Source organism: Oncorhynchus gorbuscha, linkage group LG13 (assembly GCF_021184085.1).
Source record: "Oncorhynchus gorbuscha isolate QuinsamMale2020 ecotype Even-year linkage group LG13, OgorEven_v1.0, whole genome shotgun sequence".
In the NCBI taxonomy this organism is placed as follows: Eukaryota; Metazoa; Chordata; class Actinopteri; order Salmoniformes; family Salmonidae; genus Oncorhynchus; species Oncorhynchus gorbuscha.
In genome coordinates this window covers 29,481,068-29,499,079 of record NC_060185.1, presented here as the reverse complement: position 1 = coordinate 29,499,079, position 18,012 = coordinate 29,481,068, and the positions used below count along the sequence as shown (strand labels likewise).

The window sequence follows — 18,012 nt, the reverse complement described above, 5'->3', positions numbered from 1 at the left end:
CCAACCGACCAAAAGTATGCTGTTCCAAGGGAGAGCACATACGGTAAGGACTCTGAGACCTCTGCCGATTTTGATATGCAAGGTATATCTTCAAAAGAGAGCACCAAATATCACATTTCTAGGACAAATTCACAAAACTCACACTTGTAATACTTTATGCATATGTGGACATAAATGTGTTCTTGGTTTTCTTTTCCACTGAATTCTTTTCACGGTGCAATACCCTCCTCCCTAGCTCTTTCTGGAGTCCCCAGAGATAGGCTTTACACTGAGCTACATCCTGTTGACTTGACCTTGCACTGCCCAGCCCTAACATTGTACACTGATCTATAAATAATACCCAATGAATTGAAAATAGAACATAATGGGGAGCTGTTCACACCATTCAACTTTATTGGCATTTCACTTCTCTTACATCTAGGGGGATCTCTTAATCATCCACATCATTTTACATTCAACAAAGTGCACAGTAGATCAGCAGATAGTAACGTTCAGTGAATGGTGTCCAGTAGCTGCAAACACAGTCATAAAGCACACTACATGAGGGTCGTCACTAGTTTCCACAGCCACAAAGTCATAATTATGGTTAAACCCCGCCCATTTCTACAATTCATATTTTACCCAACCCAACCACACTGCTAACCTTATGCTTAACCCTAACCTTAAAGTAAGACCAAAAGCAAGTTATGAAAGCTAGTGTAAACCCTACACAAGGGTCTTTCTCATGTTGGATTGAGACATAGAGTCACTGGGTTGCATTCACACATATAGATCTAACATATTTGCTGGCATCGAGTGAGAGGCACTGCATTGATAGATCTGTTTCAGTCTGAGATTATAAGTCCATTCAGAGTGATCTTCACACAGATTCTCACAGGGTTATAGCTGTCCGTCATTGACTGCTAAGTTGTTGTTGGTGACATCATCCTATACAAACTGTGGTATAAAACTACCATTTTCAATTTGAAACATGAGAAGTATGTTTGAAATCTTTAAAACACTTAACATATGACTGAGTATGTACAATTAGAAAAGCTGCTGAAAAATAAACTGATAACACTATGTAATTGTGCTACACACTGGATGGAAGCTACTATAAACTAACCACGTTATACAAATGAAGTACAGCAACACATCCTCTCTAGTCCTAGTCCCCTACGTAATATAAACATCTGGTAAAACAGGGGGTTATCTCTGGAGTATGGGTGGACAGTACAGACAGTGTGTGATTGGCAGGTTTCAGCCAGCAGGGTCCAGCAGGGGAACATGTGCATTCACAGTGAGCAGGTGGGGGCATCGTGGGTAGTGGGATGGGTGTGGGACGGTCTGAGGGGTCAGGAAGGATCGGAACAGGGGGTCTCTCGAGGCTGGAAGACAAAAAAGGTCACCAATGTGCCGCTGTTAGTGGCTGTGGGTCCTAAGCTTCCAGTCACCATGGTGCCCAAACTGCCCATGCCTCCCTGAGTGCCAGTCCCTCCCGAGGCTCTTTAGTAGCTCACTTAACTGCTTTCTCTAACTGGGCGTGACAGGTTTTTTTTCAGGAAGGGGGTGTGGTGGGCTATGCCATCCGATCTCAGGCTTTTCCCTCTCATCAACCCAAATATCTCCTGAAGAGAGCAGAGTATTTTCCTACACTACTGGAGAGTGGCGATGAGTGCGGCTTTGAAGATTACGATTATTATAATCATCATCACTGCCGCAGGAAAAGAAAAGAGAATTCATGAGATATAGTTTTATATGGATGTTCTTTGGATCCTTCAGGCATTCTGTGCTTGCTAAAGCTTTTTTGTGTAGAGACTGGTGACAGTCCCTGTTAAATAGACCAATGCTCTGTTCTCTCTAGCTTCTCTGACAGAACACTTATGAAAACACACAGCGACCAATACAGGACAGCAACAGTGTACATTACAGGGATTATATCCTCACTTTACACTGGTTGGTTTATGTGGTTTTCTAGGATTGATATATGTCATCTGTATGATATCATACAGATTATAACCTAGGTACATGTAGGGCACTAAACAATTCAATGGTTTAATAATTCCAGTATGACAAGACATTTGCTAAAAGGGTCAAAAAGGCACAGAGTAATACATGGACTGAATAGTTTTCTATTTAAATTACTCTAGAAAGACATTCAGTAACAAGAAAACATGTTTATGAGATGCAGCCATCAGTTCACTGCAAACTACATGCTCTAATACTGCCACCCAGTGGCAGAGACGAGAATTCAAATCAAGCAATAAATAAGTGTATTTTACCTGGGCAGTAGTAAATCACATCCTAAACCTTTCCTGGCTGTTACTACTCATCCTCTTCTTCCTGCTGAGAAAAGAAAAGTGAGTAATGGCAACGTTGATGACAAGGTAAAGCAAGTCATTGTAAATAAGAATTTGTTCTTACCTGACTTTCATAGTTAAATAAAAGTTCAATTAAAATAAAAAAGAAGAGCAGAACAAAGATATCCCACTCAGTACTATCAATATAAGAGCCAAACTGTAGTTTAACTCCAAAGCGCCCGTCTTAAATGAAGTGATATCACTCAGCTGTGCTTGATTACAGTTTAGAAAGATTAGTGAGAAGTGGAAAAACTGATTTCATTCAGGTACGGCAGTCATTATCATCAATAACCATAACAAAGATTCAGTAGAATATTCAGTAGAAGGATTCTCAAAGTGGAACAAGAGTCTTTGCATCAAGGTGAACACTGGCGAGAACCTTTTCTTCTTTCTCCTTTGCATAAGGGGGTTGGGGGGGGGGTCCAGCAGAGGGGAAAATGAAAAGTTATTGTGTATAGTTGGGTTAAAAGGGAGTAAAACCATATTACATTCCACGGGAGGCATCAAGAAAACAGGTAGGAGAGATGAGGATGGGAAGACATTAGGAATATATCCATTACTTAGGCCAAGGGAACAAGTTATCCACAGGGATAAGGCACCATTCCCTTAACTGCCAGTGAAGGAGTAAGAGTAGAGTGGGCCTTTAAGCAAGGCCCTCTATGAGGTGGTGTCAAACGATGTGAAACTGCAAGGCACTGCATACTTCACAAATCATCCGACCACATTCACTCCAAGGTGCATGTGTTGGGGCGAGCATGTTGTTGCTCTAATGCAATTAGCTACATTTCTACAAACGTAAATAGCCTTTACGCTATGGGTGACATTTTAAAAAGGTGATACAGTGCAATTATTTAGTCCTGTGAACAAGTAATTCACTGTTTTTAATGACTACGTAACGGACAACTTGCTTGTGGATATAGTGCTTGCTGTGTATTCAAGATTTGATAAATAATGTCCACAATAACAAATGATTTAAAGCAGTGTAATCTGGTGCATCATATCTGACACTGCCAAGATCTTGTTGTAGGGGAGCATTGCCTGGTTCACCAACTACTTCTCTGATAAGAGTTCAGTGTGTCAAATCGGAGGGTCTGCTGTCCGGACCTCTGGCAGTCTCTATGGGGGTGCCACAGGGTTCAATTCTTGGACCGACTCTCTTCTCTGCATACATCAATGAGGTCGCTCTTGCTGCTGGTGAGTCTCTGATCCACCTCTATGCAGACGACACCATTCTGTATACTTCTGGCCCTTCTTTGGACACTGTGTTAACAACCCTCCAGGCAAGCTTCAATGCCATACAACTCTCCTTCCATGGCCTCCAATTGCTCTTAAATACAAGTAAAACTAAATGCATGCTCTTCAACCGATCGCTACCTGCACCTACCCGCCTGTCCAACATCACTACTCTGGACAGCTCTGACTTAGAATACGTGGACAACTACAAATACTTAGGTGTCTGGTTAGACTGTAAACTCTCCTTCCAGACCCATATCAAACATCTCCAATCCAAAGTTAAATCTAGAATTGGCTTCCTATTTCGCAACAAAGCATCCTTCACTCATGCTGCCAAACATACCCTTGTAAAACTGACCATCCTACCAATCCTCGACTTTGGCGATGTCATTTACAAAATAGCCTCCAATACCCTACTCAACAAATTGGATGCAGTCTATCACAGTGCAATCCATTTTGTCACCAAAGCCCCATATACTACCCACCATTGCGACCTGTACCTCTCGTTGGCTGGCTCTCGCTTCATACTCGTCGCCAAACCCACTGGCTCCATGTCATCTACAAGACCCTGCTAGGTAAAGTCCCCCCTTATCTCAGCTCGCTGGTCACCATAGTGTCTCCCACCTGTAGCACACGCTCCAGCAGGTATATCTCTCTAGTCACCCCAAAACCAATTCTTTCTTTGGCCGCCTCTCCTTCCAGTTCTCTGCTGCCAATGACTGGAACGAACTACAAAAATCTCTGAAACTGGAAACACTTATCTCCCTCACTAGCTTTAAGCACCAACTGTCAGAGCAGCTCACAGATCACTGCACCTGTACATCGCCCACCTATAATTTAGCCCAAACAACTACCTCTTTCCCAACTGTATTTAATTAATTTATTTATTTTGCTCCTTTGCACCCCATTATTTTTATTTCTACATTGCACATTCTTCCATTGCAAAACTACCATTCCAGTGTTTTACTTGCTATATTGTATTTACTTTGCCACCATGGTCTTTTTTGCTTTTACCTCCCTTATCTCACCTCATTTGCTCACATTGTATATAGACTTGTTTATACTGTATTATTGACTGTATGTTTGTTTTACTCCATGTGTAATTCTGTGTCGTTGTATCTGTCGAACTGCTTTGCTTTATCTTGGCCAGGTCGCAATTGTAAATGAGAACTTGTTCTCAACTTGCCTACCTGGTTAAATAAAGGTGAAATAAAAATAAAATAAAATTGCACAACAAAAAGTCCATTCATCTGCTGTGCTTGTCCTGTCCACACTCAGTCTCAAGTCTCTTCTCCGAAAGAGAAGCCGTGCCAATGGCTTTTTAAACATCACGGTTGTCATCAAGTTCTGGTCAAGTCACTAGGGATCCCTATTCAACACCGTAAGATCCAATTCACAAGCATGTCTATGTGTCAGACTTGTGATCATGTGCGCAGAGGCAGATCTTGACACCAAACGATGCATATCACCTGTGAAACATCCACTGGCACAATGCTACAGAATACTCAAGCCTCCACGTAAACCAATGGGCAATGACCTCATCCCAGTCGAACTGCATCAAAACCAGAACCAGAGTCCAGAGAAAATCCAATAATTTCCAAAGATTAAAGACAGCATAGCACAGGAGTGATGCTGGTAGCCTTGGGGAATAAGAAAGTAGAGAGCTCTTCACAAACCCATACTAAATCCACATATGAAGGAGTAGCGTCATGCATAGGATCCATTTACTCCACGTCAGGGGCCACACCATGCAATGGGCTGGGAGCACAGCCAGAATATACCTCTGTTACCTCTGGGGCCTCTTCTTCTTCCTAAGGATGGGGATATCAGGGGTTTTGAGCATTTCAAAGGCAAGAGATACAATGGCCTATATTTGAGATAAGTGAAACGGCATGTCACTAAGGAGACTACAAGAGGGAGGAAAACCCTGTGCTACTTAATGTTCCCACTATTATTATTATTACCATAAGTGTACCGAATGACTATGTTTGCGATGTTGTGTCTGTCATGCTGCACACCATCAGTTATCTGTACCACAGAGACCACCACCCATGCAGAAGCAGAGACAAATAGAGAGATAGAGACAGAGAAAGGGTGTTTCCAATCTAAGATCCACAGAAGATGCCACAAATTACAACCAGAGGAAACTCTCAACCTCACTGACTGACTCTTCTTGCTCCTGCAATGAAGGTATAGGAGGTGGAGGAGAGCAAGAAAGGGGAGAAAGAACACAGCAGAAGGAGAGAGAGCAAAAAGCAGTGTGTGTGTGAGAGAGACAGAGAGAGGGAGAAAGAGAGAGAGGGAGAAACAGACAGAGAGGGAGGGAGAGAGACAGAAAGGGAGAGAGAGAGAGAGAGAGAGAGAGAGAGAGAGAGAGAGAGAGAGAGAGAGAGAGAGAGAGAGAGAGAGAGAGAGAGAGAGAGAGAGAAAGTGAAGACTATTCTAAAATCAGTATGAATGACAATGTTATGGTCTGTGTTCTGATGGCTACCAGAGTTACCATGTTGCTCATCCAACGATTGAGATATCATTATCTGGCATGAGTGAGAGGGCTAAAGAAATACAGTAAGGGCGACAGTCTGTTCAGATGCCATACGTCGGTGAGATAGGTTTGTTTAATCTACATAAAAAGTAGTGGAGGAGGAAATTGAAGGAATGTTGAATAAACTCTGCAAGGTGTGGACGCAAGAAAAGCAGCATTGATAGAATGATGGAGAGGTAGAGGGGGGACAAATGTAGTTTGAAAACACATATCAATCTACCTCAAGCTGTCGCAGCTCTTCTTCCTCCTAGAAAGGACGAGATTAAGTGTCAGTGGTGTGAATGGAGAGGTCAGAGGTGACACCAGAGGCATGCGCTATAGGAAAAGTCCGTTATTTTTTAATGGAATCTACATGTATAGTTCAGGCTGGCAGGAAGGAAGCAGCTACAGGACTAGGGAAGAAATTAGGAAGAAGAAGGCTAAAAGAGAGGGGAGACAGACAGACAGACAGACAGACAGACAGACAGACAGACAGACAGACAGACAGACAGACAGACAGACAGACAGACAGACAGACAGACAGACAGACAGACAGACAGACAGACAGACAGACAGACAGACAGAGGTTCGGAGGGAGTGAACACAGGCTACGGATGAGGGGCAAACGGCAGATAGATCACACAAAGCCTTCTGATCTCTGCCACACAAACCCACACAGCTGGTGACTAAGGGAACAACCGGAGAAATTCACAGCCGCAGACACCCAGTTACCTCCGACCCCAAATCTTCTTCTCCCTGGAAAACCAAACCAAGAGACGGGGAAAAGGGCAAAGGGGGGGAGGGGTCAATGTGTGGAGGAGGTACAAGGAGATGCTGGAGGAAGAGACCCTCTTGCAAATAGCTTTACATGCATGATTCAACATGAACCAAGCTGGAGCCCTAAAATATTTAGATAAACTTAATTATCTTTATGTGACTGTATTTAGATGTACAATCCTTGTTACCGTATCTGTTTTAACTACTTATACAATATATCTTTCAATGTAGACACTAAACAGAGTAGCAGCTAAACGAGCATGACATATTTCTAAATAAAATCATAAAAATATCTTATCAAATGACAAATATGAATGTTATTGACTAGATTATCTAATGATTATGTCTCTAAGGTGGCATGTCATAGAACAAATCAGTAGTGTTCTAAAACTGTGTCAAGGATTAAGATGAAATGCATCCGAACATACAGCAATCCCTCCACAGCAGACCTGTGGAAAATGGGAAGGGGTCAAAAACAACAGAAGTGGATCTGGAGTTGGAAGTCACGGGACTTCGAAGGAAGAGGGGTTTCAAGCATTCAACATTACACAAGAAAAGCTACAACAAAGAAGAATGTGAGGTTAGTTGTCTGGATGTTGGACATAGATCACAATCACAAGGATGCCAACAAACTACATTAAAACTGAACACCCAAGGCCCTTAGCACAGAAATTGAGAATACAGTATATAATGGATACAATTTAAGGACTGGACACTACAGCTATAGAACATTCAAAGTAGATCTACCTCAGAAACCGGCTGATCGTCTTCTCCCTAAAACAACGAATAGCAGTGATTAGCTTTGGATCAACTCGCAAGCTTTCACCAGGTTACTGGTAACTAGGAAAAAGAGATTTTAACAAATGGATTACTACTACAATCCAATAACATCACAAGTGCTTTGATATCTATTGACACGTTGCACATAAATGCTGAATGATATATTCAGTTGAACTTATTCAATAGCATATAACTTTATATCTTATCAATAACGAGTTTATAGTGGTTCACTCTGTAGAGAACAACAGTGGCCTGGGTAACACGAACACATGTCTTGGTTTACATTGTGCCTGTTTGTTTGTGCCACAGCACATTCACATACCAGAATTGCAATACCAGCATTCGCTTCCGAACCCAACAGAGGTATGAGACATTAAAAGAATGTGATATTTGACCTTTTCTGATCAGTCAGGCTTTTGCCTTCATATAACATTTACCATTCTCAATACAGCTTTCAAGTCACAATAAAAACATGTATTAATGAATTAAGCTGCTGTTGCAAGTGTATACAGATGGCATGTTATTAAGCATGTATGACGTAATCATGTTTTGTTACAATGGCTAGCTGACATTGCTGGGCCTGGGCCTGGGCCTGGGCATTGGCAAAGAAACTTCATAGTACTGATTTATAATCAGTGACTATGGCCAGGAAACGTAGACCTAACATGCTTATTTCCCTTTTAGACCTATATGTACAGTGGGGGAAAAAAGTATTTAGTCACCCACCAATTGTGCAAGTTCTCCCACTTAAAAAGATGAGAGAGGCCTGTCATTTTCATCATAGGTACACTTCAACTATGACAGACAAAATGAGAAAAAAAATCCAGAAAATCACATTGTAGGATTTTTTATTAATTTATTTGCAAATGATGGTGGAAAATAAGTATTTGGTCACCTACAAACAAGCAAGATTTCTGGCTCTCACAGACCTGTAACTTCCTCTTTAAGAGACTTCTCTGTCCTCCACTCATTACCTGTATTAATGGCACCTGTTTGAACTTGTTATCAGTATAAAAGACACCTGTCCAAAGGGACCAGGACGACTGATCTGTGTAAAGGAAATAATGAATGGGGCCATGTATCGTGAGATTTTGAGTGAAAATCTCCTTCCATCAGCAAGGGCATTGAAGATGAAACGTGGCTGGGTCTTTCAGTATGACAATGATCCCTAACACACCGCCCAGGCAACGAAGGAGTGGCTTCGTAAGAAGCATTTCAAGGTTCTGGAGTGGCCTAGCCAGTCTCCAGATCTCAACCCTATAGAAAATCTTTGGAGGGAGTTGAAAGTCCGTGTTGCCCAGCAACAGCCCCAAAACATCACTGCTCTAGAGGAGATCTGCATGGAGCAATGGGCCAAAAAAACAGCAACAGTGTGTGAAAACCTTGTGAAGACTTACAGAAAACGTTTGACCTCTGTCATTGCCAACAAAGGGTATATAACAAAGTATTGAGATGATCAAATACTTATTTTACACCATCATTTGCAAATAAATTCATTAAAAATCCTACAATGTGATTTTCTGGATTTTCTTTCTCATTTTGTCTGTCAATAGTTGAAGTGTACCTATGATGAAAATTACAGGCCTCTCTCATCTTTTAAGTGGGAGAACTTGCACAATTGGTGGCTGACTAAATACTTTTTTGCCCCACTGTATATGCTTTGTTGAGAATAGTTGAATGACTAAAATATATACAAGATAATAATTTACTTTATTCCATAATATTAGAGTTAAATAAAGGCGCAATGTACTGTAGTATGGAACCATGTGTCAGGTCTATTGGATCCAGGCTAAGAGCGTTTTTTAGTGGGGCAGATGGCACAATACAGAGAGCAGTGGCTGTTGTTATTAATGACAATGCCCTTCATATCAGGCATTGCTCCGATGGACACAGTGTTGGCTGTTACCTTAGCCTCCTCATCCTCTACTTCTTCCTGTTTCGGATAAGAGAGAAAAAGAGTTAGACTGAAACATCACTCCCAAATTTGTATTTGATTTCAATACTTTTCAAAAATGTAAAAACACTTTACCTGGGCTTCTTCCTGCTTCATGGGGGCCTTCTGACAGAAAGAGGAGAAAATAGAAAAGATTGTGTATCAGTATCTTTACAATGAGAGCATGACCTCAAAGAGGGATATGGGAAACAGAGAACCTCTCCTCAAACTTGAATGAGACACTTATACATGGGAGGTTGTGCAACTTGAACAGATCTCACAGATCAGGCACATTAAAGAACATGTGTGGATTTCCAGACGACCCCCACCAACACTTACACACCTAGACATGGATGGACAGTAGAACTACACATACACACCTAGACATGGATGGACAGTAGTACTACACATACACACCTAGGCATGGAGACACATACTACACATACACACCTAGACATAGATGGACAGTCGAACTACACATACACACCTAGACATGGATGGACAGTCGAACTACACATACACACCTAGACATGGATGGACAGTAGAACTACACATACACACCTAGACATGGATGGACAGTCGAACTACACATACACTTAGGCAAGGAGACACATACTACACATGCACACCTAGGCATGGAGACACATACTACACAGACACACCTAGGCATGGAGACACATACTACACAGACACACCTAGGCATGGAGACACATACTACACAGACACACCTAGGCATGGAGACACATACTACACAGACACGCCTAGGCATGGAGACACATACTACACATACACACCTAGGCATGGAGACACATACTACACAGACACACCTAGGCATGGATACACATACTACACATACACACCTAGACATAGATGGACAGTAGAACTACACATACACACCTAGACATGGATGGACAGTAGAACTACACATACACACCTAGACATAGATGGACAGTAGAACTACACATACACACCTAGACATGGATGGACAGTAGAACTACACATACACACCTAGACATGGATGGACAGTAGAACTACACATACACACCTAGACATGGATGGACAGTAGAACTACACATACACACCTAGACATGGATGGACAGTAGAACTACACATACACACCTAGACATGGATGGACAGTAGAACTACACATACACACCTAGACATGGATGGACAGTAGAACTACACATACACACCTAGACATGGATGGACAGTAGAACTACACATACACACCTAGACATGGATGGACAGTAGAACTACACATACACACCTAGACATGGATGGACAGTAGAACTACACATACACACCTAGACATGGAGACACATACTACACATACACACCTAGGCATGGAGACACATACTACACATACACACCTAGGCATGGAGACACATACTACACATACACACCTAGACATGGTGACACATGTATGTGTATGTGTATTACTGCATGGTCGGAACTAGAAGCACAAGTATTTCGCTACACTCGCACTAACATCTGCTAACCATGTGTATGTGACCAATAAAATGTGATTTTTGACATACTATACATACACACCTAGACATTGATGTGGAACAAAGAACATAGTACATATCAAGGAAAATCATGAACAATGACGACACAAAGGCTGCAAATGGAGTCAATTAAAACAAAAATACAAAACAGCCAACAAAGAGATTACAGTTAACTGCACCAGAACAGAGGTTAAACATCCAACAGACCGAAGGTATAATAGAACAGTCAACAGAAACAGCTACAGAACAGTCATTTGAAACAGTTATGGGACAGTCAATATAACAGTGGGTTAGTATGGTCCAGAGTTGAGAAGGAGAAGAGGACAACAGGAGCTCGAGGGAAACAAAACCCTGAGGTAGAGGAAAAGACAATATTAAAGAGATGGAGGAGAGGAGATGCCACAGCACGGGATTCTGGGAGCCAATTACAGTGTCTTCTGTGGCTTCCTCTGTGTCTTCGACCGCCTCCTCCTCCGCCTTTTCCACCTTCTCTTCTGCGGCGGCGGCTTCTTCTGCTGCCTCCTCTCCTGTTTCTCCTCCCACCTCTGCTTCCACCTCCTCTGTGTGTTCATCTCCATTGAACTCCTCCATCGGAACCTCTCTTTTCTAGAGTGAAAACAACAATGTGCCATCAGGGGGGAAAAAACTATGTGTTAGAATAGGAATGACACAGCAGCTGTCATGGGCACACATCAAACACCAAGAGGGGAGCAGCCCTACTGCTGGAGTCACATGTTCAAAGACATCACAGAGTAAGGCATCAGCATCAGCAGCTCCTCTGAGTAAAGAAAAATGCATGAATAAATTAAGGGGAATTACATATGGCTGCAAGATGATGAATATCAGTATATTGTGCTGTGGAGAGAAATGAGAGATTTGCAATGATGTATTGTGTAGCAAGGAAAACTGCATATTATCACACTGCCGGAAGCCAGCTAAATCAGTACACTCAACAGTATCAATAAAATAACTGTCATTACCTCAACATCGCAACTTAAATGGAAAATAAACTGGCCTGGTACTCTGGAGAACAGCGAAAGCAGAGGGATCAATTTGCACTCTTCTGGAAACCGCACCATCTAAAAGCCAGTGGGATTTATTAGAGGAAAATCACAGGTTCCGCTGGGCAATATTTATCTGCTGTCCCTGGCCCCCTCCTTGAAAAAAATAAACAATTCCTTTCTCTGTGATGCTCATGCACCAGCATCCCAAAGTGAGTTGAGAAGTTTAAGTTTGCCTAATGTACTTATTTAAAATCTCCATATAAATGTTCATATCATCATTTTTTACAACAGCATCAGCATGCTCTTCTGTAAGAACAGACTACAGATGAAATATAAACACAATGAAACACTATTAAAGTGAGAAATGTACAAGTTAATTAATGAGGCATGGTTACACCGTGCTTAAACCAACTCTAAATTGACACTCATCCATGCAATGAGAGGATTAGCAACATTACTGGTTACTTGGTAATCGTCCATGGAAAATGAAACCAACAGGAGTTAACTGGAGAAATGGTTAAGGTTATGTTGGATGGGAGGAAATTGGGGGAGAAATGGTTATGGTTATGCTGGATGGGAGGAAACCGGGGGAGAAATGGTTAAGGTTATGCTGTATGGGAGGAAACCGGGGGAGAAATGGTTAAGGTTATACTGTATGGGAGGAAACCGGGGGAGAAACGGTTAAGGTTATACTGTATGGGAGGAAACCGGGGGAGAAATGGTTAAGGTTATGCTGTATGGGAGGAAACTGGGGGAGAAATGGTTAAGGTTATGCTGTATGGGAGGAAACCGGGGGAGAAATGGTTAAGGTTATGCTGGATGGAAGGAAACTGGGGGGGAAATGGTTAAGGTTATGCTGGATGGGAGGAAACCGGGGGAGAAATGGTTAAGGTTATGCTGGATGGGAGGAAACCGGGGGAGAAATGGTTAAGGTTATGCTGGATGGGAGGAAACCGGGGGAGAAATGGTTAAGGTTATGCTGGATGGGAGGAAACCGTGGGAGAAATGGTGAAGGTTATGCTGGATGGGAGGAAACCGGGGGAGAAATGGTTAAGGTGACACAGGGACTGAGGGGATAAAAGAAAGGCATTACTAGTGAGTCATCATCAAGATTCTCCTCATCAACCTCCTCAGCTTCAAGGTTCTCTTCATCCTCAGCATCATCAGTTCCGTTCTCAACGGTCTCACTCTCAACGGTCTCAATCTCAACAGTCCCATTTTCAACAGGCCCATTCTCAAGGATAAATGCCTTTTCAGCCTCTTTCGCTTCCTGCACCAAGGAAAATTGTCAGGTTGTTTAACACAGTTGCATCATCCTCAACTAGCGTAGCATACATGTCACATCGTATCCCTCTCACACAATTAACCTCACTAACTCCTGTTTGCCCTCCAAATGAATATGATATACAGTATGGAGTGTAAGCAGCCATGTCTGAGCAAAAACAAACTAGGACAATATATGACTGAGAATGTCAGCTAAATAAACATTAAAACAGCCTGAGTTTATTTGCATTTTAAAATCCCTTGAGTGGAAAACAGGTTGTGTTGTTGTAATCTTAAACTCAAAAGCTATATAAACATAATTTTCATTTTAGAAAAGTAAGTGAAAGTTCAATTCCAACCTTGGATCCTGGTGGAGGTGGCAGACCCAGGAAGGCAAACACTGCATTGTCTTCTTTAGCGTCAAAGAATGTCTCGTAGTCCTGTGGTAAAAGTCAAATGAGACATTTCAGTTTCGTCTCTAATCGTTCTCTCAGCATTTTAATTGACATTTTCTCCCCAGCTTTACCTGGCCTATTAGTTACCACACCTTCTACATGATCTTGTTCTGCTCACCCCACAGTAGCTCTCTTCGTTGAAGATCTGAGGGGGTAGGGGGATCCCGTTGGTGGGCTTTTTCTCCACAGGGACATTTTCCCTCATCCACATGCGGTTGTCCTCATTGCAGGCAATGTCCAATGGAGCGTAGTCCACTTTCAGGGCCTCCAGGAACCCAAGCACATCCTGTTGCTTCTTTTTGATCTGGACCATCACACAGGTGTACAGACAGACAACACAGTATGAATAGGCTTCTGCTTTTTTCTATCATTAGGTTGGGGAGAGCAGAGTAGAAGACACTAATACATTAAGGAATCATTTTTACTTTTGTTTTATATTTTCTGGACAAAGAATCAGTTCACATATCATATATATTCTTTGATATTGTGGATTAGGTTTGAAGTAATCCAAATATATTCCAGAAGGTTCTGCAAGTGAATGCATGGTGATTCATTTTCAACAGATTGCTATTGCAGGTTTGGAATGTGATCTCAGCGACGGTCGAGATATATAAGGAAACTCGAGTTGTCCTAGTGCTCCTTAACTGAGAAGTTAGACCAAATAACGGTACTAAAAGTTGACAAACCGCTAAATTGCCTAGGCCTATAATAACCTAAACCGATTTGAATGTGTTTGCCAGTTACATAAATGCATGTACTAAGAGCTGAACAATAGTCATGGGAAACCGGCCAAACAAAGTTAATTTAGCATTTAATAACAAAGACTCGGGTAAATGCTTACCGCTGTCGATCCTGATGAAGAAGCTAGAAATACTTTTATAACCATTTTGTTACGACGTGTTCTGTAGAATGAGGTACTAACGTAGGTTATTAAAGATACAGGCTGCCTCCCCTAATAGTATAGCGTACCCAGGACATTACTCTGCGAACACAAGCCACACCACTGAGGCTATTTTTGTCCCCAAACCCTCCATCACCGCAGGATTGGTGGGCCAGGTTTTATGCGTGCAGCGCTGACCGAGTGATTGGCAACTTGAGCTGTCTGTCGGCATGGGGACCATAAAGTTAGTTTGCAGCTACATGCAAAGTGCATATATGGACAGAAATAGCCACTGACCAACAGAGGAACTAGTGAAAATAATACCAAGAGTTAAAGCGGGCAGTTGAAATGTATGCATATTGTTGGACCATGATTATCTATAGGCCTAACAGTTGTGTTGTTGTTGTAAATCTACAGGGCACATCTTTATTTGTTTAATTTATTATAGGAAAATTTATATTTGTGTTGTTGTAGTATACACTGAAAGTTTATTTAAAAAACAATTGCAAACGAAGTCTAATGTAATTGTTTTACTAAAAAACAATTAGTTTATATACAAATTAGGATTGTGTGGTCTCTAATTCTCCCAAAAGCAGTCAGTTCTAAGAAATTTCCCGTGATTAAGGAATGTATTAACATTCCTTGCCTATGATTTGCCCATATAATTCGAATATATTAAGCGCTCAGCAGCCATTTCCCCTCGTCCTATTCAATGAGAACGCTTGTTTCTGCGGCAACCTAAAATACCATTTCACAGACAGACAGCCAGCCAACAACATAATCTGTCAATGACTCTCTTGCTCATGAAGATACATAATAATTTATTTGAATGCAAGTTAGTGGGGGGGGGGGGGTAAGTATGTAAGTCAGTAGGCTATAGTTGAAAGTATAGATTGTTTTGGTTTTGGTTCTTATAATTTCACATACAGTGTGGCTAAATTAACTACTTCAGCTAATTGGACAACTGTCTACTATATTACAGAAACTGGTGCGGGCTTATCTTTGGGGACACATGTCTCTGAGGCTGAGATACCACCGCAGAGGCATAGTGCAGCAGGACAATGCTAACTATGAAGTGGGTGCAGGCGATGCAGACTCAAGCTGCTCCTCAGGCCAGTTCACCTCCTCCAGGTCAAGCAAGGGATACAGCAGTAGGACCGGCAGCAGGGAAGACTCTCAGGGGTCATCCACCCAGTCAGATTACAAGGAGGAGGCTGAAACTACTGCAAATAGGACCCTTTCCCTCTCACCTAGCAAGAAGCCAGGTCTAAGCAGGAAGACAGAGAAAGCACGAAGTGTGTGATATCAATCTGATATTACATATCTTCTCATTGCTACAGACAGTCTACCTATAATGACATAAGTGTAGGCCTATAGGCCGAGATGGTTTGCAGCATATTCCCATGTAAGCATCACACTTAGGTGCCCTTTTCCTCTCAGCTCAAAGCAAAAGAGGGCAGTGGTGCAAAAAGAAGAAAAACACTTTTTCAAGGAACCACAAGGCCTCTCGCTTCCCTCCAATCAAGCCCCCTGCAGGGCTCAAACCAGCGCACCAGTTCTGCCCACAGGCACCGCATCAAGGAACTCAACAGCCAAGTGTGGGAGCTACAGCAGCAGCTGAGTGGTGTCGCCACAGAGAACAAGTTGCTAAAGCAGCTCCAGGGCCGCCACGCGGTGGTGCTACATCGCTTCCAGGATTCACAGAGTGGCCTTCCCCGGGTATGTTGCAGTAAAAAAAATTGGGCTTGAATAATTGATTTATAACACAGCTATAACAAACTCCTAATCAGCTAACAACAATAATCTGATCTTGTAGCATTGGCTAAGGTCATAATGTTTTGCACCCACCCACACCGTCAGGTTCTGGCCAAGCACGGAAACGCAATGCGCGCTCTGCAGGAGCTCCAGCGTAAAGCCCGCAACCGCCGCAACTGTCTATCCAGGCGTCTGAGGGGCACAAAGGAGGAGCTGCTGCGCACCAAGGACGCTCTGTACCGGCTGCAGCTGCTCAGCGAGGACTGCAGCCTGGAAGAGAGGGAAGGGCTGAGCCACAGGCTGGCCCTGATCACTGTGGACCTACACAGGAAGAACAAGAGGATACAGGTTTTTTCTTTTGGAAAAGTTTTATTTTCACAATTGCTTTTAAAAAACAGCTCATACATTCATTTAATCATTTATACACATAAAAACGGCAACAAGGCATAAAACACAGCATTTGAATTTACATTTAAATTTGTTAAAAGTACGTGTTGTTAAGACCAATGACAAAAACTATGGATAAAAGTACTTTCTTTGTAAAAACATCAAATCTGTAAAAGCCATTTAAAATGTGTACGAAATGATTCAACAAAGATAAAACATTTTTAAGACGTTAGAAACATGTTAAAAAGTCACTTTGTTAAAAGGCTGTCTTCAATCGCTTGTACAGGAGCGGGGTGAGACCATCGTCCCGTCCTTCGGGGCCCAGAGGAGATCCTCCCCTAGGTGCATCGCCCTAGGCGCCGCAGCGCTGTCAGGCCGTGGCCGCCGGGACCTAGGGTGTTGTGGGGGACCCTTCGCCTGGGGTCGAGGCCCCCTTCCGTTCGTACCACCCCAGGGCTTCCGTGGCTACCATGGCCACTGCCTGGGGGGTGGTCTCTACGCTTTTTGCTACCAGCAGGTTACGGGAGGACCACAGTGCTTCCTTCAGACACGTGAGGGTGGGCCAGAACTTGGTGAAGGCCTTCGGTGGAATGGGCCTTCGGCCCACCCCGTACAGCACGAGCTGAGGTGTTAGGTCCTCCCCTGCTGGCAGACACGAGGTGATCAGGGGGCCTGCTTCCTTCCACAGGTCCCTGGCGGCTCTGCACTCCCAGAGCATGTGCCTCGCCGACTCTTCTTGGCTGCAGCCCGGTCGGGGGCACGCGGATGTCCTCGCCATGCCCCGTGAGTGCATAACGGCCCTGACCGGGAGGATCTCGTGGGCGACCATCCAGGACAGGTCCCGATGCCGATTCAGGAGAGCAGGATGGGCCACGTTGCGCCAGACCGTTGTGGGCTCGCCTATAGCGAGCCCGCGCACTGGACATACTGGTTCCCGCTCCTGCACAAGAGAGAGAAGAGAGCGGTGTTTAGTTAAAACCGTGACTGCTTCCTTTTCCAGTTTAAAATGTCTTAAAAATTTCTGGAGCTGGACGTAGTGGGTGGGGAGCAGGAAAAAGACTGGGGCTCGCAGGTCGACTGGGATCAGCCTCAGTGTCCTGAGGTAAGATCCCAGCCAGAACCGTGCGAGGGCCTGTGTCTTGTTATTGACCGGGGAGGTGGCAAGAGTCAGATGTAA

General features: G+C 43.2%; 2 protein-coding genes across 51 annotated transcripts; one reads left to right on the top strand and one right to left on the bottom strand.

Annotated features, from left to right (window-relative positions):
- Positions 1 to 365: 365 nt before the first annotated feature.
- LOC123992675 (SH3 domain-binding glutamic acid-rich-like protein) lies at positions 366 to 14,826 on the bottom strand. Of its 50 annotated transcripts, none has more exons than XM_046294030.1 (13): positions 14,655 to 14,826; positions 13,932 to 14,117; positions 13,718 to 13,798; positions 13,189 to 13,365; positions 11,521 to 11,697; positions 9,680 to 9,709; positions 9,557 to 9,583; positions 7,618 to 7,644; positions 6,826 to 6,849; positions 6,335 to 6,361; positions 5,354 to 5,383; positions 2,262 to 2,325; positions 366 to 1,367 (listed from the first exon to the last, which is right to left on the bottom strand). In XM_046294030.1, exons 1-12 carry the CDS (start codon positions 14,697 to 14,699, stop codon positions 2,305 to 2,307), a joined length of 852 nt encoding a protein of 283 aa, XP_046149986.1. In that variant the 5' UTR covers positions 14,700 to 14,826; the 3' UTR covers positions 366 to 1,367; positions 2,262 to 2,304. The 50 variants fall into 50 exon arrangements, with proteins under 50 accessions (XP_046149986.1, XP_046149987.1, XP_046149989.1 ...); XM_046294031.1 differs by having other exon boundaries at positions 2,262 to 2,322; XM_046294033.1 differs by having other exon boundaries at positions 5,363 to 5,383.
- An 879-nt stretch (positions 14,827 to 15,705) lies between these two features.
- LOC123992273 (lebercilin-like protein) lies at positions 15,706 to 16,974 on the top strand. Its single transcript, XM_046293442.1, has 4 exons — positions 15,706 to 15,990; positions 16,134 to 16,412; positions 16,554 to 16,796; positions 16,951 to 16,974. The coding sequence occupies exons 1-4, from the start codon at positions 15,706 to 15,708 to the stop codon at positions 16,972 to 16,974; spliced, it is 831 nt and encodes a 276-aa protein (XP_046149398.1).
- Positions 16,975 to 18,012: the final 1,038 nt, after the last annotated feature.